Below are 26,699 nucleotides of genomic sequence, written 5' to 3'. Positions count from 1 at the left end.
CTGAGTCATCCCAACCACAAACTGTTATAGCTGCTGCCATCTGAGAAGTGGTACCGCAGCATAAAAGCCAGGGCCAACAGGCTCCAGGATGGCTTCACCTGCCAGATCATCAGACTGATTAATTCATGCTAACACAACTGTATTTCTATGTTACATTGACTGTACTGTTGTACATAGTATTTATTACAAATTACTATAAATTACACATTTAGATGGCGACGTAACGTAAAGATTTTTACTCCTCACGTATGTGAAGGATGTAAGAAATAAAACAATTCCATTCAATTCAAGTTTTCTGGTGCTCAGCGAAATGGTCTTTCAATCTACGTCAGGTCTTACCAATGTACAAGAGGCCACACTGGGAACACCGAATACAGTAGATGACCCCAAAAGACTCACAGGTGAAGTGCTGCCTCACCTGGAAGGACTGTTTGGGGCCATGAATGTTGGTGAGGGAGGAGGTGCAGGGGCAGGTGTGGCACATGTTCCGCTGCAAGGATAAGTGCCAGGAGGAAGAGCAGTGGGGAGGGACGAATGGACAAGGGAGTTGCATAGGAAGCAGCCCCTGTGGAAAGCAGAAAGTGGGGGTGGGGGCTGAGGGAAAAATGTGCTTGGTGGTGGGATCCCATTGTAGACGGCAGAATTTACAGAGAATTATGTGCTGGATGCGGAGTCTGGTGGGGTGGTAGGGTAGGACAAGAGGAACCCTATCCCTGGTGGGGTGGCAGGAGGATGTGGGTGAGGGCAGCATTGATGGTAGAGGAAGGGAAGCCCCTTTCTTTGATGGAGGACATTTCCTTAGTTATGGAATAAAAAGCTTCATCCTGAGAGCAGATGTGGTGGAGAAGGAGGAATTGAGAGAAGGTTATGGCATTTTCACAAATAAGAAGGTAGGAAGAAGCATAGTCCAGGTAGCAGTGAAAATCAGTGGGTTTATAAATGACATCAGTCGATAAGCTGTCTCCAGAGACAGACAGATCGAGAAAGGAGAGGGTGGGGTCAGAAATGGCCCAGGTAAGTTTGAGATCAGGGTGAAAGCATTCTTTGTTTACATAATTCATTCTGGGTTATATGCAAGAAGTATGTGAATGGCGTACGTCATTACAGCACCATGTCATATGTGAGTGCTTCACTAAACAAAAACAAAACAAATACTAAATAGATAAATTTCCCAGTTCCCCTGTTTTTCTTTCAATTAGTTTTTGGAGTTACAAAACTTAACTGTTAGATATCAAAGATTTGACAGAGGAGGGAAAGAGATGGATAGATGAAGATCTGGATAAACTGCGTGACACAGATGGTGTTTGTGCTCGCTGACAGGTCAAAGTCAAAAGTCAAACTCGAATTCATTGTCATATGCACATTTACAATGAGCAGCATCACAGGCACACAGCACCAAATACATGAAAATGGCCATAGTGTTGCTATCCTGAGTTAGTGATTATAGTTGTGCAGGCTGGATCTAGAATCGTATGATTTAAGGGAAGTAGCTGTTTCTGAACCTGGTGGTATGGAATATCAGCCCCATGGTAGCTACATGCAGATGGCACGGTCCGGATCATGTCTGTTTGAAGGAGAAGTAATTAGAAAGGGATAGATGATGACTGAGATACAAAACACTGGTGTACCTGGAAACTTGAAACAACAGCGAATACTGGAACTATTCACTAGCAAGGCTACAGCTGTGACGAGTGAAAATGCTGAGTTAACTATCGGTTACCTCTGATAACAAACTGGCAATGTTTGGTAGCTTACATTACTCAACATTGTCCAAATTGACGTCATGAGCAGCTCCTTGCCCTGACGGGTACCAAGGGCACATGCGCAGAGCTCTCCACTTGACGCTCTCGGTTGCTTTGGTCTGAAAGGATTGATCAAGCTGGACTGATCGTGCTTTATGTGACATCATTATATTTCAAAATGGCGGCGCTGAAGCTGCGATACTTCCGCAATATGGTTCGGGGCTGAGCGCCGGCCGCCGGACCGCAGCTGATGGAACGTCGCTCCCAGGCCCAAGCTAAAGCCGACGAAGTCAGAGATGGGGCCGCGCCACCTGTAGTTCAACTAAATGGCGAGCAGAGCGATGCGCACGGTTCCGTTCAGGGTCCGTCCCCCTCCCAGAGGGTCCGCGTCCTCGCCAGGGCCAGAGCCGGTGAGTCCGGAGTCGTTGGTTGGGGAGGGAGCCGCCCGGCCTTCGTCTTTTGGTCGATGGTGCTGTACAGGCTATGTGCGCACCGTTCACACCTTCTGCCGCTGGTCGGCGCCGCCCCATAGCTCCTACTTTCCAACCCCCTTCCCGGAGTCAACTTATCTTCTCCTGTTCTCTCCCCCCCCCCCCCAACCCAAGCCTCCCTCAGGGGTGACTTTCTTTCCCTCTCCTCTCCCCGGAATCTTTCTTTCTCTTTTCACCTTCTTCCCTCCCCATCCAGCACCAAACCATCACCCCAACAGATATGCCTCTTCAGCTGTGTGTAAAGCACTCGGAAACTTTTGTCCGTGGCTGTATCATTCGGGTTAGTGAAGGAAGGGTTAAAACTGATTGGGATAAGAAGTCAGAGGCGAAAGGCAATCTTAAGGAAAGATCTAAGCGTCCTGATGAGGATACAAGGAGGGATTTTAATTATTTTGATATAATTTCTAAGGTGGTGTGGGTGTCACTAACAAGGGCAGTATTTGTTTCTGATCCCTACTTGGCTTGAAGGTGGTGGTGAGGTGCTGCCTTGAACCACTGAAGTCCTTCTGGTGTGGGCACTCCTGCAGAATATTGGGGGTTCCAACACTGTTCGTTAAGTTAGGCATTTTCAAAGGCCCATAACAAATGGCTGTGTGGAAAGAAAGTTGAATAATATTTACAAGTCAGGATAGTGCACAACTTAGAAGAAATCTGCAGCTGATGACATTCCCATGTGTCTATTGCTGTTTGGTCGTTGAAGTTATGAATTTGGAAGGTACAGTTGGAATAACTGGTTAGTGACTTCACTTTGTAAGTGGCATGCACTGCAGATGCAATGCACTGATAGTGGAAGGAATAGTGTTTCGGGTGGTTGAGTGAATTCCAATCAAGTTGGCTGCTTTGTCCTGGAGGGCATCAAGCTGCTTGAATAATGATGGAGCTACACTCGTTAGATAAGTGGCAACTATGTTATTGTGCTGCTGATTTGTGCCTTGTTGAAAGGTTTTGGGGTGTTAGAAGATGAGTCTCTTGCCACAAAATAGATAACCTGCTCTGATCAGCAAAATATTTATATGGCTGGTCTGCTTGTATTCTAATCAGTAGCAAACCACCACTGTGCAGACTGAATGGTGATACCATTGAATGTCGATAGAATTTTTGTAAGCTTTAACTTGAAGGAAGTAAATAAATCACGGGACTAAGTTCCTCATTGCCACAGAAATAGAGGAAGTATTTTGCAATCGAGGCCCACCGGTGGTTGGGGTTGTTCATGAATGTTGTGTCCTAGCTGATACACAAGCCAGAACAGCATGATACAGAGAGCACTCTTTGCCCATGCACAGACTCCCCTGCTCCACATAGTTGCTGAATGCAAAGGAACTGCAGAGACTGAAACACTTTGGCACAAGCTGTGTTGCAGAAGTTCCCAGTCAGCGATGAACTCAACATAGGCAACACGCACAAAATGCTGGTGGAACACAGTAGGTCAGGCAGCATCTATAGGAAGAAGTACAGTCGACGTTTCGGGCCGAGACCCTTCGTCAGGACTAACGGAAAAGAGAGATAGTAAGGGATTTGAAAGGGGGAGGGGGAGACCCGAAATGATAGGAGAAGACAGGAGGGCGAGGGATGAAGCCAAGGGCTGGAAAGTTGATTGGCAAAAGGGATGCAAGGCTGGAGAAGAGAGAGTATCATGGGACGGAAGATCTTGGAAGAAAGAAGGGGGGAGGGGAGCACCAGAGGAAGATGGAGTACAGGCAAGGAGTTATTGTGAGAGGGAAAGAGAGGGAAAAAAAAATAAATTAGGGATGGGGTAAGAAGCAGAGGAGCTACCTGGACTATTCCTCTTCCCTCCCTGTTACTTGTAAAAATGCCATCCCCTTCTCTCAATTCCTCCGTCTCCGCCGCATCTGCTCTCAGAATGAGGCTTTTCATTCCAGGACGAAGGAGATGTCCTTTTTTAAAGAAAAGGGCCTCCTTTCCTCCACCATCAGCTCTGCCCTCAAATGCATCTCTCCCATTTCATGCACATCTGCTCTCACCCCAACCTCCCGTTACTCCACTAGGGATAGGGTTCCTCTTGTCCTCACCTACCACCCCACCAGCCTCCGTGTCCAACATATAATTCTCCATAACTTATGCCATCTCCAATGGGATCCCACTGCCAAGCATATCTTTCCCTCTCCCCACCCCCCACGTTCTGCTTTCCGCAGGGATCGCTCCCTGTGCGACTCCCTTGTCCATTCGTTCCCCCCCCCATCCCTTCCCACTGATCTCCCTCCCGGCACTTATCCTTGTAAGCGGAACAAGTGCTACACCTGTCCTTACACTTCCTTCCTCAGCACCATTCAGGGCCCCAGACAGTCCTTCCAGGTGAGGCGACACTTCAGCTGTGAGTCTGCTGGTGTGATATACTGCGTCTGGTGCTCCCAGTGTGGCCTTCTGTATATTGGTGAGACTGGACACAGATTGGAAGACCACTTCACTGAACACCTACGCTCTGTCCGCCAGAGGAAGCAAGATCTCCCAGTGGCCACACATTTTAATTCCATGTCCCATTCCCATTCCGATACATCAATCCATGGCATCCTCTACTGTCGAGATGAAGCCACAGTTGGAGGAACAACACCTTATATTCCGTCTGGATAGCCTCCAACCTGATGGCGTGAACATTGACTTCTCTAACTTCCGTTAATGCCCCTCCTCCCCTTCTTACCCTATCCTACTTTACTTATTTATTTATTTATTTCTCTTTCCTTCTCACAATAACTCCTTGCCTGTCCTCCACCTTCCTCTGGTGCTCCCCTCCCCCTTTCTTTCTTCCAAGATATTCCGTCCCATGATACTCTCCCTTCTCCAGCCTTGTATCCCTTTTGCCAATCAACTTTCCAGCTCTTGGCTTCATCCCTCTCCCTCCTGTCTTCTCCTATCATTTCGGGTCTCCCCTTCCCACTGTCAAATCTCTTACTATCTCTTTTTTCTGTTAGTCCTGACGAAGGGTCTCGACCCAAAACGTCGACTGTACTTCTTCCTGTAGATGCTACTTGGCCTACTGCATTCCACCAGCATTTTGTGTGTGTTGCTTGAATTTCCAGCATCTGCAGACTTTCATGTGTTTGCGAACTCAACATAGGACTGCCTTAGGGACTTCAGCTCCAGATTTTTCCTTCGGTGGGGGAGGGGGGGGTTTGCTTTGAGGTATAGCTACAAGTAGTAGAGGTTTGAGATGAGAGTTTTTCTTCTCTGCTTTGCAATCAAAATCTTTAATATTGTACAGGTAAAGTTCAGAGTGGCAAAAAAAGTTTAGTTCTTTAAAGTAAAATGAATTCAAATACTGGGTCAACAGAAGGGCAAAAGTTGATGCTCTGACTTTTCAGTGCTTCTGATGAACAGAAGTTCGTTATATTTGGCATCAAACTGTGTGGTTGATTCTTTAAAAAATGCTTTTAGTAGATAATAATGTTCAGTGTCGGGGTATAGAACATTGACTGGCAAATCGGATCCAAGGTTTCTTATTGGCTTTGGTTTAACTGGGCACACTGGTATCCATCAGGTGTGATCTTTTTAAATTTATTGATTCAGAATTGCTTGTGAGCAGTGATCCGCTGTTGTTCTTCATTTACCTATGCACAAATTCAATAATCATTTTTAGTAGATTCCTTATGTCAACGTGTTTTCAAGATTGTTTGACCCTTAATAGTGAAGCCTTATGTGATGGTAGAACCTTGTGTTCTTGAATGTTGTTAGCTGAGCATAAACTTCAATATTACAGCATAATAAAATTCATTTAAACACGCGCAATGTTGAGAGACACTTCAAAACCTTTAAGCATGCCAGAACAATTTTAATGGTGTAAGCCAACTAAAGCTTGCCTTTGTCCCTTGTAGCCAACTCTATCCATCTATAGAAATGGCAATGCGATTATCAGTTGCAGCACAGTCTGAGTGAAATTTGCAGCTTAGTTGCTGGCCACAAATTTGCTCTGCTGTTGTACTCCACAAGGAGCTTCTGGTATTTTTCATTGACTACAAGCAACTGACAGCAGCTTTTGAGGGATCCATGTTTGCATGTTAATCTCCAAGCTACTGCCAGTTAGATAAGTAAATAAACTTAGTTATCTGGGACAGGTGACATTTTGAGTTTTAAAATTTCTACACTGATCTTTGTCATCCCTTAAAGTTTGATTATTTTGTACCAAGATGACTGTAGTGAGATATTTCCTCCTTGTGTAACATAATCTTGTTTTGATCATGTCTAATAATGGTGTCTCATTAGTCTGGGTTAATATGCTTTGCTTGTGTTTTTTTTCTCCTGATAAAACATTTTAGTAACTTTATAAACCATCTGTGCTTAATATTGTTAGTCATCATTGGACTCCCATACTGAACTACAAAAGATAATTAGAAATGCTCTCAGTTTTGGCTCCAAGCCAGGGCAAATTTATTTTCTGAAAGTATAAGGTTGACTCCATTTAACAGTTTGACTTAATGGTTTTCTTATCATTCTTGTGCTTTTTCAATTTGGTCTGAAAACCTGTTTTTACAATCCTGGTTTTTCTATGTTTAATGTTTTTTATCATAGCTTTTAGTCCTCAGATTTTTGTTTTGTGGCCAAAATTCAATGTTATTTTTACTTTTTTTTAAGGTACATACAGCAGCACACCTAAGATATTGGAGGACAAAGTTTGGACCGACTTCACAACTCCTGCTGGACAGTGTGTTGGAAATTCTGAAGTTGTGAATTTTCAAAACTGTGAAGTAAAAACAAGGTGGTCTTTGTCTGTTCCAACATATAAGCACAATTTGCACTGTTCTAGGTATGAAGACAGTAATAGCCTTAATTCTGAGGACTCGGGTATTCCTACACTAGAAGTTGGAAATCCAGAACCCATCCATTGTGGTGTGTTAAATGTCAGAACGAACAACGTTGATCCATCCCAGTGTGCTGGATTTTCAAATGACAAACTCGGACAAGGTTCAGGTAGTCTCCCACCTGGCATGTGCTCACCAGCTATACGACTGGAAAATGACAACGCAATACGAAAATCCTCCACATTCCCTCGTTCTGGTTATGACAATGTGAAGCTCTACAGTCCATCTGCTAGAGGAGTAAACAAAGCTGATGAGATATCTGTAAGCAGTATTTCAAGCCTGAGCACAGAACTCTCCACAACCCTGTCTGTTAGCAATGAGGATATATTAGATAGTCTGGTGACCAGTGATTCGAGTGCAATTGTAACTCTGGAAACTGATGAGGCACAGTTCACTGACATCAGTCTAAATTCTTCCAGAGACACATACTTCCAAGCAGACAGTTCATCGGAACAAGAGACCAAATACAAAAGGTTGGGTACCCTTGCCAGCTTTTTTGCCAGGTATAATATAATTTTTAAAACATTTCTCTTCTATTAGAGAGTGAGTGGTGTGAATGTTTCTAATTTGTGTTCGCATGGTGGTTGTATTCTTGGGCCACTGCATTCTGTTTAGTGACTTGTTAAAATGGTAAAATTGAAAGTGCAATATGAAAATCCTTGCAGCATTTGCCACAAGGCAAATTAATGGCACAAATAAAGAGTAATGATCTAGTTATCATTATGGAAACAAGGCTGAATGGTGACCACAGCTGGGACCTAAATATTCATGAGAATTTGACATTTGGGAAGATCAGGAAAAATCAAGGTGCTTCTGTTTTGATGAAGGAGGTCAGTGCAGTGATAAGAAATGATCTTAGTTTGGTAGATCATTACATGGAATTAAAATTAATTTGGATTTGCAGAAAATAAAGGGTGCAAGTCAATTACAGGCCTCCATAATTGTATTATTAGCTTAGTAACTAGATATAAAAACAATGGATGACCTCAAGACGGAATATGTTAAATTAATTGTAATAAGATAATGGGAATGGTCATTGAATGTAGATGAGCTGATTATCTGATCAATATATCATTGAGGATAAGGCTATTTTAAAGTTTATTTTGTGTAGTGAGGTGGTGTTAATTAATGAGCTGACATGAATGTAATGGACTGAATGTCCTTTTTCTGTGGTGTCATAATTCTGATTTTTATCTCATTGTTCAGTGCCCTTTATGAAAGGCTTTCCATATCAAATACGTCATTAAGATAAAAATGGGTGCATCTTAATCTGAAACTGCTGTTCTAAATGTAAACAGTAAACTATGAATGTGTGCGTAGTAAGTTGGTCAGAATAGGTTTGGGTGATTCATTGATCGACATGATGGTGGTGAGGCAGTGGCTAACAATGAATGTAGTATTGCAATAGTTTTTCATTCCTTTCTGGCATAAAAAACTAAAATAAGAGCAACCCATCGGTGGCTAATAAAATAAAGTGAATGATGTATTGCTGCCTAAAGCCTGATGGTTGAGAAGTTAAATTCCACAAAAAGACTTGGAGATTGAGGGCAAATATGGTATATCGCAATGAGATTGCAAGCAACACAATCAGACTGTAAAAGCTTCTACACTTCGGCAAGATTAGTAAAAACAAATTTAAGTCTCTTGCAGTCAAAAGTAGGAGAATTTATAACGAAACCGAAATAGCAGATCATTTAGAAAAATATATTCTTTCCTGACAGAAGGCAATATGAATAATTCCATGGAAATGGAAAGGAACCAAGAGCCTGATGAAAAGGAGGAATTGAAGTAAATTATTATTCATCAAAAAAGGTGCTAAGAAAATTAATGGGACAAAAAACTAATAAATACCCAGGGTCTGGTAATCTGCATCACAGAGCACTGAAAGAGATGGTCATGGAAATGGTGGATTGTAGCGGTGTGCTACACACAGCACTAGAATAACAACACGTAGTGGGTGAGTTGAAGTTGCGATAAAAGAGATTTATTCAAACTTTGCGGCCTCCTTTAAAGCCTTCCCATTCCCGCCCTCCTGGGGCGGGACTGCTGTGGGGAATGCATATTCTCAGACCCTTTCTGCGCGCGGGATTTTCCCCCTGCTGGTGAAGATGGCCTGGTGCCCTTTCTGGGGCCGGCCCTCTGCCTGCGCGCGCTGTTGTGAGCTGGTTCGTGGGTGCTAGAAAGTGGGTGGCCACATAACTCCCCCCCCCCCCCCAAGAACCGGTGATACATTCCCCAATGTCCACAGTCTGGATCGGCCTATCGGCCTCTGTTTGGGAGGTCTGCCCCTGCGCCGCGGTGCCTGAGCCTGGACCGGCTGCGCCAAGTCCACATGGGCCGGTTTGAGTCGGTCCACTGTGAAAATCTCCTCTCTCCCCCCAATGTCCAGCACGAACGTGGACCCGTTGTTCCTGATCACCTTAAATGACCCCTCATAGGGCTGCTGTAGCGGTGCCCGGTGTCCGCCCCGTTGTACAAAAAGTACAATTCTGCAGGTCTTTGGGTACGCAGGTCGGGCTCTGTCCATGCTGTGAAGTGGGTATGGGGGCCAGGTTACCGAGCCTCTCATGTAGTCTGTCCAGGACTGCTGCAGGTTCTTCCTCTTGCCCCCTTGGGGCCAGTATGAGCTCTCCTGGGACGACCAGGGGTGCGCCGTACACCAGCTCGGCTGACGAGGTGTGCAGATCCTCTTTGGGCGCTGTACGGATTCCGAGCAGGACCCAGGGAGTTCGTTCACCCAGTTAGGCCCTTCCAGGCGGGCCATGAGGGCCGACTTCAGGTGATGGTGGAAACACTCCACTAGTCCGTTGGACTGTGGGTGGTAGGCAGTTGTGTGATGTAGCTGTGTTCCTAACAGGCTGGCCATAGCTGACCACGGGCTGGAGGTGAACTGGGCGCCTCTGTTGGAGGTAATGTGGGCTGGTATCCCGAAGTGTGCTACCCAGGTTGCAATCAGTGCTCGGGCGCAGGATTCGGAGGTGGTGTCGGTGAGCGGGACCGCCTCTGTCCATCTGGTGAACCGGTCTATCATAGTTAGGAGGTACCGCGCTCCTCGTGACACTGCCAGGGGCCCCACGATATCCATATGAATGTGGTCAAACCTCCGGTGGGTGGGTTTGAACTTCTGCGTCGGAGCCTTGATGTGCGACTGTACCTTGGCCGTTTGGCACTGCATGCACGTTTTGGCCCATTCACTGACCTGTTTACGCAGTCCATGCCACACGAACCTGTTGGCGACCAGCCGGACGGTTGTCCTGATGGAGGGGTGCGCTAAGTTGTGAATAGAGTTGAAAACGCACTGCCGCCAGGCTGCCGGGACGATGGGGCAAGGTTGGCCGGTAGCTACATCACACAGTAGGGTCCTCTCACCTGGGCCTACGGGGAGGTCTTGGAGCTGTAAACCGGAGACTGCAGTCCTGTAACTGGGGATCTCAGCGTCTGCCTGCTGTGCCTCTGCCAGCGCTGCATAGTGTACCCCCGGGACGGGGCCTGTATAGTAGGTCTGGATAGTGCGTCCGCCCCGACGTTGTCCTTTCCCGAGACATGCCGGATGTTCGTCGTGTACTCGGAGATGTAGGACAGATGTCACTGCTGGCGGGACGACTAGGGGTCGGACACCTTAGTGAATGCAAAGGTAAGCGGTTTGTGGTCCGTGAACGCGGTGAAGGGCCTACCTTCTAAGAAGTAACTGAAATGCCGGATTGCCAAGTATAGTGCCAATAGCTCCCGGTCGAGAGCACTATATTTGAGTTCGGATGGTCGTAGGTGTTTGCTGAAGAACGCCAGGGGTTGCCAGCGACCCTCGATGAGTTGTTCCAGCACTCCACTGACTGCTGTGTTGGATGCGTCCACCGTGAGGGCAGTAGGAACGTCCGTTCTGGAATGCACGTGCATCGCGGCGTTTGCCAAGGCTTCTTTGCTTTTAACGAAAGCGGCTGCGGCCTCTTCATCCCAGGTAATGTCTTTGCCGTTACCCGACATCAGGGTGAACAGGGGGCGCATGATTCGGGCTGCTGAGGGGAGGAAACGGTGGTAGAAATTCACCATATCCACGAATTCCTGCAGGCCTTTGGTTGTGTTGGGTCAGGGGAAGTGGCGGACCGCGTCTACCTTGGCGGGCAGAGGGGTTGCCCCGTCTTTAGTAATCCTGTGGCCCAGGAAGTTGATGGTGTCGAGTTCGAACTGGCATTTGGCTGGGTTGATTGTAAGGCCGAATTCGCTCACTCGGGTATAGAGTTAATGGAGGTGGGACAGATGCTCCTGACGACTACTGCTGGCTATGAGGATGTCGTCCAAATAGATGAATGCAAAGCCCAGGTCGCGTCCCACTGCGTCCATTAGCCGCTGGAACGTCTGTGCGGCATTCTTTAGGCCGAGCGGCATTTGGAGGAATTCGAAAAGGCCGAACAGGGTGATGAGTGCTGGTTTGGGGATGTCGTCCGCATGTACCGGGATTTGATGGTATCCCCGGACGAGGTCTACCTTGGAAAAGATCCTTGCGCCATGTAGGTTCGCTGCAAAGTCTTGAATGTGCGGCACAGGGTAGCGGTCTGGCGTAGTACCCTTGTTCAGCCTGCGGTAGTTGCCGCATGGTCTCCAGCCCCCCATTGCCTTGGGCACCATGTGCAGGGGGGAGGTCCATGGGCTGTCGGACCGTCGTATGATCCCCAATTCCTCCATCTTCTTGAACTCCTCCTTCGCCAGTCGGAGCTTGTCCGGGGGGAGCCTTCGAGCATGGGCGTGGAGGGGTGGTCCCTGGTTCGGGATGTGGTGCTGTACTCCATGTCTGGGCATGGCTACCGTGAACTGCGGTGTCAGAACTGATGGGAAATCCGCCAGGACCCTGGTGAATTCGTCGTCGGACAGCGTAATGGAGTCCAGGTGTGGGGCTGGCAACTTGGCTTCACCCAGGGAGAATGTTTGAAAAGTCTTGGCGTGGACTAGTCGCTTCCCTTGCAGGTCGACCAGCAGGCTGTGGGCTCGCAGAAAATCTGCCCCCAGGAGTGGTTGGGCCACGGTGGCCAGTGTGAAGTCCCACGTGAACTGGCTGGAGCTGAACTGTAGCGGCACCGTGCGGGTGCCGTAGGTCCGTATTGTGCTGCCATTTGCGGCCCTCAGGGTGGGTCCCAGTTCTCTGGTGCGGGTGTCGTAACCCGTTGAAGGTAAAATGCTGATCTCTGCTCCGGTGTCGACCAAAAAGCGGCGTCCCGACTGCTTGTCCCAGACGTACAGGAGGCTGTCCTGATGGCCAGCCGCCGTAGCCATCAACGGCGGCTGGTCCTGGTGTTTCCTGGAATTTGCAGGGCGGTCTACAGCGGCAGGCTTCTGTGCCCCACCACTGGTGGTAGAAGCACCATTGGTCGTTGGGCTCCTCACTCCCGTCGCCGGGTTTTGTAGGCTCTGCTGCCGGGCCTGGTCTGGTCTGTCGTTGGGCACGCGGCTCGGTGATCTGTGCGACGGATGCCCCTCTCTCCTTCTTGACATTCCACAGCACATCTGCCCAGGCCGCCACCTCCCAGGGGTCGCTGAAATCTGCGTCGGACAACAACAGGCATATGTCCTCGGGCAGTTGCTCTAGGAACGCCTGCTCGAACATGAGGCAGGGTTTGTGTCCTTCAGCCAGGGCCAGCATTTCGTTCATTAATGCCAATGGCGGCCTGTCTCGCAAACCATCCAGGTGCAGTAAGGGGGCATGCTCGTTCGCGCCGTGAGAGTCCGACAGTCCTTATGAGCAGGGCTTTGAATGTTGTGTATTTGCCATCCTTCGGGGGCGACTGTGCAAACTCCTCAACTTGTGCAGCTGTCTCCTGGTCGAGGGAGCTCACCACGTAGTAGTAACGAGTGGAATCGGAGGTTATCTGCTGAATGTGGAATTGGGCTTCTGCTTGTTCGAACCATAGGTGGCGTCGCAACGTCCAGAAGCTTGGCAGTTTTAAGGAAACTGCATGAACAGATGTGGCGTCGGTCATCTCTGGTCCAAATATCATTTGGGCCGTCGGGGTCACCAATTGTAGCAGCATGCTACACACAGCGCTAGAATAACGACGCGTAGTCGGTGAGTTGGAGTTGCGATAAAAGAGATTTATTCAAACTTCGTGGCCTCCTTTAAAGCCTTTCCGTTCCCGCCCTCCCCGGGTGGGACTGCTGTGTGGAATGCATATTCGCAGGCCCTTTCCACTGGCGGGATTTTCCCCCTGCTGGTGAAGATGGCCTGAGCCGGTTCGTGTGTGCTGGAAAGTGGGTCGCCACAGGATGCATTTTGTCATCTTTCATTATGTTGTGAGTTTATTCCTGCAGATTGGAGAATAGTAAATGTAATTCTATTTAAACAAAGGAAAGACTGTGAAGCATAGACAGGTTTGCCTACATCAGGGGTAGGCAACCTACAGCCCGCAAGCAAATATTGGGATACTATGCTTATCCAGCCCACGAGTGATTTTTTTCCTTATTCTGAGTGTTTCACGTGACCATACTGATGGACATCTTGTTTCACTGGCCCCAGGTTCTGTTTTGTTCTAAACCAAACACTGGTATATACGAATGACGGGAAGACAGACTACCTTATTAATATGTATTAGATACTCTCTGTGCACACACAGGTTTTCAGATGGGATCGTTCAAATTTGTAAACAGAAACAGCATCACTGTGTTTTAACAAGAAATCCACATTAAATATCCAGATATTTACATGTGCTATGATACTTGTTGAATAACTCGTGTTTTGAAATAAAATTGAAGAAAAAAATTCCAATGGCAATGAATGCAAAACACAGGAAGGTAGACACTGAGTGCCGAAATTTCCAAGACACTTGGACACTAGATTACTTCTTCATCGAGCAAGCTGGGAAACCAGTTTGTTTCATTTGCCTAGAAAATGTTGCTGTGAAGAAGGTGGCAAATATCAGGCGACATTACGAGGCCCGCTATAGAAAGCTGCAATTGTGGGAGTACCAGCTCCAAAAAGGAAATTGTACACATTTTCCCACTTTTCAAAAAAGTAAAGCACAAGATCCAGGCCTTTTTGTGAATATGGTCCAAGAATTGAGAAAAGTGTTTTCATCTCGTTTTGCTGATTTTCGCTTGCGTGCAAATGAGTTCAAGCTGTTTGCTGCTCCATTTGATGTGGAAGTGGACACTGCATCAGAAATTTTTCAAATGGAATTGATTGAGATGCAGTGTGACGATATATTGAGATCAAAATTTCATTCTGAAGATGTCAGTACTTGACTTCTATAGAAAATATATTCAACCATTTGGGAAGTATCCTAACTTAGAGGGCCATGCAAAAAAGATGGCATCATTGTTTGGCAGCACTTATCTGTGTGAGCAATTATTTTCAAAAATGAAGCACACCAAGAACCATTTGAGAACAAGATTGACTGATGCCCATCTGGATAATGTCTTTGCTCTTGGCAACAGGTCTGACTCCCAATATTGAGAAGCTTTCAAGTAACAAACAGCATCAAGTTTCACATTGATTTATCAACTGTTTGCATTAAAATTTTCTTCTTTATTATACTTAATTTACCACCATTCAATGCATCATGTTCATACGTTTTATGTTTAAAATTCATTGTGTCCTTTTAATAGATTCAAAAGATGCCTTGATTAAAATAAATTGCCACTAAACTGAGTTCTTTGATTACTAATTGGCATCCTTGGTTAAGCACAAATGATCTCTAGCATGTGTTATTCATTCATTTCAGGCAAAACATAACTAGATGTATTTAAATGGATAATTCCCATATTTCAAGTTTTTATGGCATTTATCTGGCCATTAATACATCCGGCCCACAGAGGCAAAAAGATTGCCGACCCCTGGCCTACATCAATGGCAGGGAAATACAAGAGTTAGATGAGAAGAAATTTGTTCACTCAGATGATTAAGCTGTGAAGGCCAGTTGGCACAATCTTTTTAAAGTGATGGATGTCTGAATACAATGTATCAAGAAGTATAAGGAGAAATTGTGAATGTTCAGAAAGGGGTTCAACCTCAATCAAAGCGTAGTGAGTCGAATGATGTATTCCTGTTTCTCTGAAAGAATAGCTGCTGTATGGTAAAGCTGCATGGCACTCGGAGCAAACGGGGCATTTAGATAATTGAATGAATTGCCAGCAGACTCCAGTGCTCAAATATTGCTGCGGGTCTGTCCATTCATCTAACTGTTGAGAGTACTTTGTTACACTTCTGATGCTTTGTAGCTGCTGGAGAATTGAGAGGAGACTTAATAGTTAATATGACTTTGCTTTAGCAACTTTAATTATTTGTATCCAGGACATTTGTGAGGGAGATACAATGACTGCAGTATGATATGCTTGGGACTCTCTGTGAGGATTAATGACATACTTGGGATTCCTTGTGAGGATGAATAACTTTACTTTGAAGCTCAATTCTTCAACAGATCTTCATTTTTGAACTTGTATTGGAAAGAAGTTCATTGCAACTGAAGGTGGTAGGGCTGAGAGTGTTGCCCTGATGACCATCCTCACCATTGTCCTGACATTGAAACGTTTGATCTCTGACAATTGTGAATAAAATCTTGTCATTTGTGGGGCATTTTACCCAGATATTATTCACTTTAGACATGTTGTGCAACATTCTGTCAAATATTCTCTGGATCTCAAAGACTGACATTTAGCTCAAGGTTAATTACTTTCACTTAGCCCCTGTGTTCATTTTGTACATTCGCATTTAGAACAAGGCCATAACAGTGACGACAGTGGACTTGTCCTAGTGGAACTCAACTGTTCACTTGACAAGGTTATTATTAAATAAATGTTACTTGATTGTGTTAATCTCTCTCCAGTAGTGTTTTGATAATGAGTTGATTAAGCATACGTTAACCGATGGGGTTGAATTTTCTGTTCTTTCCGGACAGTGGAGTGGCTTTGATGGTGTATTTTTGATTTTTAACATGCTTCGTAGCTCTGTACATCATAAAGTGAAGTTTACAAGGAATTAGTTTGGATTATCATTGAGAATGCAAACAATAGTGACAGTAGGTCATGTGGGCCTGGAGGTGAATCTATACAGTCATTGTGTTACCCTTGGGATCAAATTGTATTTCTTTTTAGGCAACAATATTGCACATTTTGTATAACTCTTATTTAACTGAATTGACATATCGCCGTCGTGCAAGCTTGGTATGTTTGTTAGACTAACTTGTTTTGTTATTTTCGAGTCATATTTCACAGAATTTGGGCACCGCACATGCCTATTTTGTACTGAGATAACAGCTCTTCCTGTAAATATAGCAAATGTAAATATAGTAATATTTAGATCTGAAGTATATCTGTTGGATGTTCGTAAAGTAGTGCTTGTAACTATTTCTCTAGATTTTCCTACCTTCCTACTCTAGGTTCTACAACAAATTTCTTTATTTCATTTAAGTTAAATTTAAAGCTGTAGTCCATTTTTTTTTTGTTTTAATCTCTTGATTTCTACAGTACAATCCCAGACAAAAGCATGGCTTACTTTTGCCACATACTATTTCTTATTATGGTGCTTATGCAACATGTAATTGTTAGATATAGTGCTTTCTAACTCCAGAGAGAGATGGCAGAATTGTTTGTTCACTTGAAATTTGTGGCAGGAATGGTGTTTGTGCTGCTTCTGCACATTATCGTTCTCAATCATCTTCTACTTCATTGGATCACTTTGATTTAAACCAAAATCTTGTAAAATAAAGGTATCTATAGTCATCTAATTCAAATTAAACATTAGTTGGCCACAGAATTATGAAACATTGGTTAGGGTCAGCCTAAAGAAAATTAGATCTGCTATAAAGATAATGAATATGAAAATTGTAGCAATTATGAAAGTAATGAAAAAAATATTTACATGAAAAGCCAGAGAACTGTACTCTGCTAATGTATTCACTTGTTTAAACTTGTAGGCACATATCCAAGGAGATTTTGTGTGGTTTCTCAGTGTTCAATTCTGAGAATTCCTCGATATTGTTGATAGCCTGTTTTGTGAACAAAATTCATCGTGTTTTGTTTGTGAAGTTGCCTAGATAGCGAGACAAAACCAATAAATAATATCAGATGCTTTTTAAAAACAATCCACCTACTGCATAAGTGACTTCTACAAAATAGCTGATTGATTTTGATGCTCATTCAGATTTTCTACACTCAGTAAATTTATTAGGTACACCTAAACACCTTGTTAATGCAAATATCTAATCAGCCAATCGTATGACAGCAACTCAGTGTTAAAAAAGCATGCAGATGAGGTCAAGAGGTTCATTTGTTATTTAGATCAAACATCAGAATGGGGAAGAAATGTGGTCTATGTGACTTTGACAGTGGAATGATTTTTGGTGCCAGATGGGATGGTCGGAATTTCAAAGAAACTGCTGACTTCCTGGGATTTTCACACACAATAGTCTCTAGAATTTAGAGTATGATGTGAAAAACAGAAAACATTCGGTCAGTGTCAGTTCTGTGACCAAAAACACCTTGTTAATGAGAGAGGTCAGAGCAGACTGGTTTGAGCCAACAAGGCAGCAATAACTCATAATCTTGGGATACAGTGTTGTGCAGAAGAGCATCTCTAAACGCACAACATGTCCAACCTTGAAGTGGATGGGCTACAGCAACAGACTACCACACAGGATTCCACTCCTATACCTTAAAAAAAAAAGTAGTCACTGAGTGTACGTCTTCCTGAATGGTTTAAATTTCAACAGTGCAGCTATTGGAGAAGAACTATGTGAAATATTAAATTTATAACATGAAATTATTAAATATATATCCTGTTTCCCTCTCAACAAAGCCCCATCAAAGGAGGTGTTCAACAAAGTTAAGCCAACACGACTTACTGAATTAAAATACTGAAATGGTCTTTCAACTACTATTGTAGAGGCTTCATTAGTGTAATAACTGTAAGAGTTTTGAGAAAACTCCCTGCATCACAGTAGATTTGTGGCTTGACAACATGTGCATAGCTGGTGGGTAAATGTGAGTGAGTACTGAATACCTTCAGGAAAGTTTTATCTTTCATCTTTGAAACTTTCTGCATCATTCTCTTTGTGCATTATTTAACATTGTGCCATATAGCATTATTTTTATAGACCTTTCTTTCAGAAAGCCATCAAAGTCAAATTTGAGAATTATTTGTACTTGGTGTCAAGCTAAGTGTGTTTGATTAGAATCAGAATTAGGTTTATTGTTACCAGCATGGGTTGTGAAATTTTGTTAACTCAGCAGCAGCAGTTCTATGCAATACATAAGATAGAAGAAAAAGAAATTGAGTAGATAAAAAAATCGTGCAGAAACAGAAATAATGTATATTAAAAAAATGAGATAGAGTTCACAAATTCAATGTCCATTTCGGGATCAGCTGGCAGAGGGGAAGAAGCTATTTCTGAATCGCTGATGTATGACTTCAAGCTTCTGTACCTTCTACCTGATGATAACAGTGAGCAAAGAGCACGCTGTGGGTGCTGGATGTTCTTAATAATGGACACTGTCTTTCTGAGACACTGCTCCCTGAAGATGTCCTGAGTACTTAGTAGGCTAGTACCCAAGATGGAGCTGGCTATATTTATGACCCTCTGCAGCTTCTTTCGGTCCTGCGCAGTAGCTTCCCCCCCCCCCGCCCCCCATCCCAGACAGTGATGTAGCCTGTCAGAATGCTCTCCACAGTGCATCTATAGAAGTTTTTGACTGTTTTTGTTGACATAGCAAATATCTTCAAATTCCTAATGAAGTATAGTCGCTGCCTTGCCTTCTTTATAGCTGCATCAATATGTTGGGACCAGGTTAGGTCCTCAGATTGTGAAACTGCTCCCTCTCTCCACTTTGGATCCCTCTGAGGATTGGTATGTGTTCCTTTGTCTTACCCTTCCTGAAGTCCACAATCAGCCCTTTTGTATTACTGACATTGACCGCAAGGTTGTTGTTGCAACACCACTCCACTAGTTGGCATATCTCGCTCCTGTACGCGCTCTCGTCTCCATCTGAGATCCTACCAGCAATGGTTGTTTCATCAACAAATTTGTAGATGGTATTTGAGCTATGCCTAGCCACACAGTCATGGGTATAGAGAGAGTAGAGCAGTGGGCTAAGCACACACCTTTGAGGTGCACAGAGTTGATTGTCAGCGAGGAGGAGGTGTTATTACCAATCCGCACAGATTGTGGTCTTCTGGTGGGGAAGTTGAGGATCCAATTGCAGAGGGAGGTACAGCGCCCCAGGTTCTGCAACTTCTCAATCAGGATTGTGGGAATTAAGATGTTTAATACTGAGCTATAGTTGATGAACAGCATTCTGACATGGATGTTTGTATTGTCTAGGTGGTCTAAGGCCGTGTGAAGAGCCATCAAGATTGCGTTTGCCGTTGATCTGTTATGGCGATAGGCAAATTGCAGTCGGTCCGGGTCCTTGCTGAGGCAGGAGTTCAGTCTAGTCATGACCAACCTCGCAAAGCATTTCATCACTGTAGATGTGAGTGCTACAGGGCGATAGTCATTAGGGCAGCTTACATTATTCTTCTTGAGCACTGGTGTAATTGTTGCTCTTTTGAAGCAAGTGGGAATTTATAACCGTAGTAGTCAGAGATTGAAAATATCCTTGAATACTCCTTCCAGTTAGTTAGCACAAGTTTTCAGAGCCTTACCAGGTGGTGCGTCGGAATCTTCCACCTTGCGAGGGTTCACCATCTTTGAAGGTGGCCCAACATTGGCCTCCGAGACAGAGATCACAGGGTCACCAGGTGCAGCAGTTTCTTCTTACTTTTGTAAACAATATGCATAATAAAAATAATCCCAGAACTTTGTTTCAGTCTATGTGGAGCAAGAAGATAGCCAGAGGAAAAAGTGGATGCCTGAATGAATTAGGAGTAATCTATATGTGGATCTAGGTGATGGTACCTAGATGTATATTTCTAGTCAGTATTCACAAAGAAGAAGCATATGATGAGTTCAGGGAAGGATACATAGATAATCTGGAGTGGGTCAGTATTAACAAGGCTTTGAATGTCATGGGACGTGTAAGAGTTTTTTGGGGCCAGTTGAAATCTATCCTACATTGCCATGGAAAGCAAGGGAGAAGATAACTGGGGCCCTGATAGATTTTCTGCATGTTTGTTTACCATGGGTGATGTACCAGAAGATTGGAAGTTAGCAGTTGTTATTCCTATATTTTTAAAAACCAGGAAACTGCAGGTTGGTATGTCTTGGGTAAGAAGTTGGGAAACTAATGGAGAATATCCTAAAAATAGGATTTGTGTACAGTTGGAAAGTCCGGAAATGACCTGGAATAGGCACCATGACCTTTGGGGAAATCCTGCTTCTATTAAGGATATGACTAGGAAGACTGGTGGCAGGATGGTAGACACTCTGTGTGGACTTCAGTAAGGCATCTGAGAAGGTTGCATGTAGTAGGCTAGCCCACAATGTTAAGGTGCATGGGATCAAAGGTGAACCAGCTGATTGGATTCAAAATTGATTTGATAGAAGGTAGGTGGAAGAACACCTTTTTGATTGGAAGTTTGTGACCAGTGGTGGATTGATCCTGTGACCTTTGTTGTCTGTGATGTATGTTAATGACTTGGATGTGAATGTCAGAGGCATGATAATGCTGGTGGTATTCTGGATAGCAAGGAAAGTTGTTTCATTTTATAGCAGGATACAGGTCAGATGGAAAGCTGGGCTAATTGTTTGCAGATAGAATTTAAAGTGCAAGACGCAACACTTAAAATGCTGGAGGAACTCAGCAGGTCAGGCAGCATATGTGAAAATGAATAAATCTGTGAAAACATTTTGGGCTGAGACCGTTCACCAGGTCTGGAAAGAAAGGGGAGGACACCAGAATAAAAGTTGGGGGGGGGGTGCGAGGAGAACAATGACAAGCTAAGAAGGTGATAAAGTCAGGAGTCGAAGGAATCTGATAGGAGAGGAGAGTGGACAATGGGAGAAAGGGAAGAAAGAGAAATCGATGTTCATGCCATCAGGTTGGAAGCTACCTAGATGGAATATGAGGTGTTGCTCTTCCACCCTGAGAGTGTCCTAATTGTGGCACAAGAGGAAGGCATGGGCGGATATGTCAGAATGGGTGTGGGATTGGAGTGATCCCTGCAGAAAGCAGAGAGTGCAATATGCATTTTGGGAAGGTAAATAGGGAAAAGACATGTTCAGCAAATGACATTGCACTGTGGAATGTTGATGAATCCATGGTCTTTGTGGCTCTAATACGTAGTTCCCTGAAAGTGGTGACAGTATAGATCGGGTGGTGTAGAAGACATATATAGCATGTTTGCCTTCATACATCTTGGCAAAGAATATAAAAGTTAGGGATTATGTTGCAACTTTACAAAGTACTAGTTAGACTATTCGAATTATTGTGGACATTTCTGGTTGCCAGATGGTAGGAAAAGTGTGGTTCCATTGGATAGAGTGAGTAGGAGATTCATCAGATTGTTGCTTGGATGAGAGATCTTTTATTATAGAGAGAGATTTGATTGGATAAACGAGGTTTTTCCTGAAACAAAGGAGGCTGAGGCATGACTTGATACAGGTGCACAGATATAGATGGTCAGATTCTTTTCTCCCATGGAAGATCCATCTAAAGTGAGAGTGCAGGTTTAGGGTGAAAGGAAGGAGTTTGAGGGGATCCAAGGGAACTTTTTACACAGTGGTTGATACCTGAAACTCGTTGCCAGAGGATGTATTGGAATTCGATACAATCACTATATTTAATCAACAATTAGACACTTCAATGAGCAAGGCATAGAAAAATACATAAATAATCAGTTCACTTAAATAGCTTATCTGCTATTAAAAATGTAACTTGTACCTTAATTCAAAGTTAGAATTAAATCCCTCAAATATTGCTGAAATATTTTTTGACATAAAGAAACATTAAACCGCCACAAGATGGTGCAGAAGTACCTCCAGGTGGCTCACTGACATTTTAAGAGGCCTGATGCAGAGTTAAAATATGGCCCAACTATAGCCAATCCAAAAGAGTCTCACATGTAAGTATTTTAAATTATTTTCTATGCAATAATCACTGCAGTAAAAATAGTAATGCAGACTTACTATTGATCTGTATGAGGATGAAATACTAATATTGATTGAGGATAGAGGCACATACAGTGTACTGGACAAACAATCCAAATCTTTATGAAAGTACTGTGATCAGATCTAGCCAATGCTGGCTAGGCTAAACTTGTAAAGTTTATCAGATAAATATCGAACCCAAATCTGGTGCATTCAGGCTTCAGTGGGTTCAATTTGGAACAGACGAGAGTACAGATGCTGGAATCTGGAGCAACAGGAACCCAGCAGGTTCAGTGGTATTGGTGGGGGCTGGGGTACAGTGGATCGTAGACATTTTGGGTTGAAGTGTTGACGATTATCTCCCTCACCAGACAGCTGCTGCTTAAACTGTTGAGTTCCTCCAGCAGATTTTGTTGTGGTTTGATTGTCCCTGTTTCCTTCAACATTTTTTTTCTGAACTTTCTCTTTTAACTGCACAATATATAATCAAAATCCTGAATAGTGAGCTTGTGTGCTACGAATGAAAACTGATTTAAATTATTAAATTTTTGTTTTCTGCCAGCCATTTCTTTCAGATAATTTTGAGTAACTTGCCTTTCTGATAGCCTTGGGGGTATTCATAATTACTGATGATCAACCTCTATTCTAACATTATACATCATTCAAAAAAATAAATTTAACAGTTACTAGTAGTTTTTAAATGTGTGGATAAAATTGAGGATGTCTTTGCTTTGACTGAGGAACTGCATATTTAAAGAATATGGAAACTAGTTAAGCAACACACATCAAAGTTGCTGGTGAATGCAGCAGGCCAGGCAGCATTTCTAAGAAGAGATACAGTCGACATTTCGGGCTGAGACCCTTCGTCAGGACTAACTGAAAGAAGAGCTAGTAAGAGATTTGAAAGTGGGAGGGGGAGCAGGAGATCCAAAATGATAGAAGACAGGAGGGGGAGGGGGAGGGAATACAACACCTTATATTCCGTCTGGGTAGCCTCCAACCTGATGGCATGAACATTGATTTCTCTAACTTCCGCTAATGCCCTGGCCTGCTGCGTTCACCAGCAACTTTGATGTGTGTTGCTTGAATTTCCAGCATCTGCGGAATTCCTCGTGTTTGCGTTGGAAACTAGTTAAGAAGACCTGTTGGAGAACGACAACTTTCTTTGCATTGGGACCTTCATCTAAAACAAGATGGCATGTTATTAATAGATCATTTTTTTATTTGATTTAGGATTAAATAAGCTTCTTCATAAGTCTTGGGAATATTTGAACAGGTGGTATGAAACAGAATTTCCAGTAATTTTAAATGAAATCTCAACATCTCATATTCCCTCTGGGTGGCCTTCAAGCTGATGGCATAAACATCGATTTCTCTAACTTCTGATAATTTTCCTCCTTCTGTTCTTGCTTTTTCCAGTTCCCATTTTGCTTTCCTTCTCTCACCCCTTCTCTTCTCACCTGCCCATCACTTCCCTCCCCCTTCCTTTACTTAAATGGTCCTCCCCTATCGGACTCCTTCATCCTAGTCTTCTTCCACTTATCACATCCCAACTTCTCAATTCAACCACCGCCCCCCCCCCACCTGGCTTCACGTATCACCTGCCAGCTTGTACTCCTTCCCCACTTCCTACCTTCTTTTTCTGAATTCTTCCCTCTTTCCAGGTCTTGGCCCAAAATGTTGACTCTTTATTCCCCTCCATAGAAGCTGCCTGAGTTCCTCAGTATTTTGTGTATGCTGCTCATTCTTTTAGAGGGATAGCTAGTGGTTCTGCTGCTCCCAACCTAAAGCTTGGGATCACTTAATTCTTTTTGGTTGAAGTAATTTGAATATTGCATTAGACATAGAATAAAAAATAGAAGCAGGGCATTCAGTCTGTTGGGATTTGTCCAAAACTGAATTAATGGGTGTAACCTGAATTGTCTACTTTACCATTTCATTTTTCTGTCATCATTAATATTTTGTGGTATTGGTTTTTTATCACATGGAAAAAGTGTGAGAGACTTAGTTTTGTACGCATCCTTACAGATTATTTAAAACTTAACTACATCAAGATGGTACTAAGGAAAAGCTGAATATAGTGTTATAATACAAAGAAAGTGGAGTCAGGTAGACAATAAGGTGCAAAGGGCCATAATGAGGTAAATTGTGAGGATGAGTTCATCTTTGAAGTGCAAGAGGTCAACGTAGAGTCCTAACAGTGGAATGGAAGCTGTCCTTGAGTCTGGTGCTGTGCATTTTCAAGCTTTTCCTTTTCCTGCATGATGGGGGGGGGGGAGTGGGCAGAGAATGTCCAGGGCAGGAGGGTATTTTGGTTATGGTTGCTTTTCTGAGGCAGCAAGATGTGTAGAAATCCATGGAGGCCAGGCTAGTGTTCGTAATGGACTGACCCGTGTTCAAGGCTGTCTGCAATTTCTTACAGTCTTGGGCAGAGTAGTTGTCCTACTTTGGTGCAACGGGATAGGATGCTTTCAATCTATAAATATTGGTGATGGTCAGTGGAGATGCTGAATTTCTGAGCTTTAGTGTGATTTCTGTAGTGTGATTTCTACACCATAGTCATTATGGCATAGTGTCTACCTCATTAGGCCAGCTCAAGCTGTTGGTGATATTTACACCTGAACTTGAAGCTCTCAAGCACCATTGATAAATATGGGATAACATTAAGACTGCCTAAGCTTTTCTTCATTCACTAAACATTGAAATGAATTTCACAGCCTCAAGTCTTTATGAAGTCTTTCTTGCCCTTTGGTTTTAGTGATAACATTTAGTTAAGGTGGTGGTGTAGTGGTGAATTAATTGGGTTAATAAGCCTTGACTCTATACCTGCTGCTTTCCTTTCCTTCCTCTATCTGTGCATTCATCGAACTATTGGGGATTATTAATGTTTTTCTTTTTTCTCTCTCTCCTGTATTTGTCTTGTGCATTTTAGTTTGTACTTTTTCAGCATATAATTTGAGAATTTAAGCTCCCTTCTTGACCACTGTTGCAATTTAAGTTTGGTTCATAATTTGGAATTTTGTAGAGAAGGTTGAAGGTATTAAGTGGAATTGACTTTATTACTTCCATTCTTCATATACATGAGGAGTCTCTGTCTGAATACGCAATGTGCAATTTATAGAAATTTATAATAAATAGTATGTGCAACAGGACAGTCAATATGACATGAGAATACAGTTGCATCAGCATGAATTAAGTAGTCATTACCTTGTGGAAGAAGCTGTCCCTGAGCCTGTCGGCCCTGGCTTTTATGCTGCAGTACCGTTTCCCAGATGGTAGCAACTGGAACAGTTTGTGGTTGGGGTGACTCGGGGCCCCAGTGATCCTTCAGGCCCTTTTTACACACCTGTCTTTGTAGATGTCCTGAATAGTGGGAAGTTCACATCTACAGATGCACTGGGCTGTCCACACTACACTCTGCAGAGTCCTGCAATTGAGGGAAGTACAGTTCCCATACCAGGCAGTGATGCAGCCAGTCAGGATGCTCTCAATTGTGCCCCTCTTGAAAGTTCACAGAATTTGAGGGCCCATACCAAACTTCTTCAACCGTCTGAGGTGAAAGAGGCGTTGCTGTGCCTTTTTCACCACACAGCCAGTACGTACAGACCACGTGAGATCCTCAGTGATGTTTATGCTGAGGAATTTGAAGCTGTTCACCCTCTCAACTCCAGATCCATTGATGTCGTACATTTATTCTTGTGTGTCAGATTTTTGTGTTTGAATCTTGTGATCATGACTTGACATTCTGGACCCTTAAACTATATTCACAATGTAATAATCTTAATTCCCATTTAGAAATAAAATGTATTTAAAATCTGCTGGAGCCCGGGGTTCAATTCCAGCACCATCTGTAAGGAATTTGTATATTTTCCCCAAGACAGTGTGTGTTTCTTCCCGCAGTCCAAAGATGTATCAGTTAGTAGGTTAATTGGTTATTGTACATTGTCCTGTGATTAGGCTAGTGTGAAATAGGTGATTTGCTGGGCAATGTGGCTCATTGGCCAGAGGGCCTGTTCCACACCATATCTCTAAATAAAAATAAATAAAATAAAATGCTTCTGTTGAGTAAGCAGAATTGTTGGAAGAAAAATTAACTATTCAAATCATCTCTGCAGTATCACTTAAGAATTGTTTATGTATAAATATGCTTAAAATAAATGTACTGTAATACCGTTATCAGAAACAGAAAACAAAGATGGAATTATAGTAACTCCATCAGAATTGATACAGCAACCCACAGTTTGTTAGACAATTTTCAGTACTGCTGTATGGCAGTGTGATCAGAACATTGACATGCCTTTATGAATGGGCCACTGTTCACTCTAGTAAATAAAATGACCTGCTTATGTGCCTTTAGATTAGCTGCCTTTTAGTTGACAGCACTTGTTGTTTGTAAAACTGTAGTGTTAAGATAGAGTTCTTGCAGGAAATTAATTTAATATGCAGCTTCCTTCTCTGAAAGTGCATGGTTTGTGTTGGCAGCTGTTATTAAGCTTGGCTTTTATTGCTAGCTTTTACATTTAGGCATTGGTAAATCCAGTCTCCTCGATTTAGAGAATTGATACATCCTAGAAAGCCTCCAGTCTCCCAGTATTTGAGATTTATGGTAAAGAACTAATGATAATTTTAGAATTTTAGCTTGTAATTTAA

The 26,699-nt window shown here is 43.5% G+C and overlaps 1 protein-coding gene across 1 annotated transcript in view; it reads left to right on the top strand.

The window, feature by feature from the left end:
- Positions 1-1,874: 1,874 nt before the first annotated feature.
- Positions 1,875-26,699, top strand: part of LOC134345657 (TBC1 domain family member 14-like) — a 76,011-nt gene continuing 51,186 nt past the window's right edge. Inside the window, exons 1-2 of the mRNA XM_063046675.1 lie at positions 1,875-2,152; positions 6,818-7,547. Coding sequence (XP_062902745.1) covers positions 1,993-2,152; positions 6,818-7,547 — 890 coding nt within the window. The 5' untranslated portion in view covers positions 1,875-1,992. The remainder of the gene's footprint in view (positions 2,153-6,817; positions 7,548-26,699) is intronic.

This window comes from Mobula hypostoma, chromosome 4, assembly GCF_963921235.1.
Source record: "Mobula hypostoma chromosome 4, sMobHyp1.1, whole genome shotgun sequence".
NCBI lineage: Eukaryota > Metazoa > Chordata > Chondrichthyes > Myliobatiformes > Myliobatidae > Mobula > Mobula hypostoma.
This window is presented reverse-complemented; position numbering and strand designations above follow the sequence as displayed.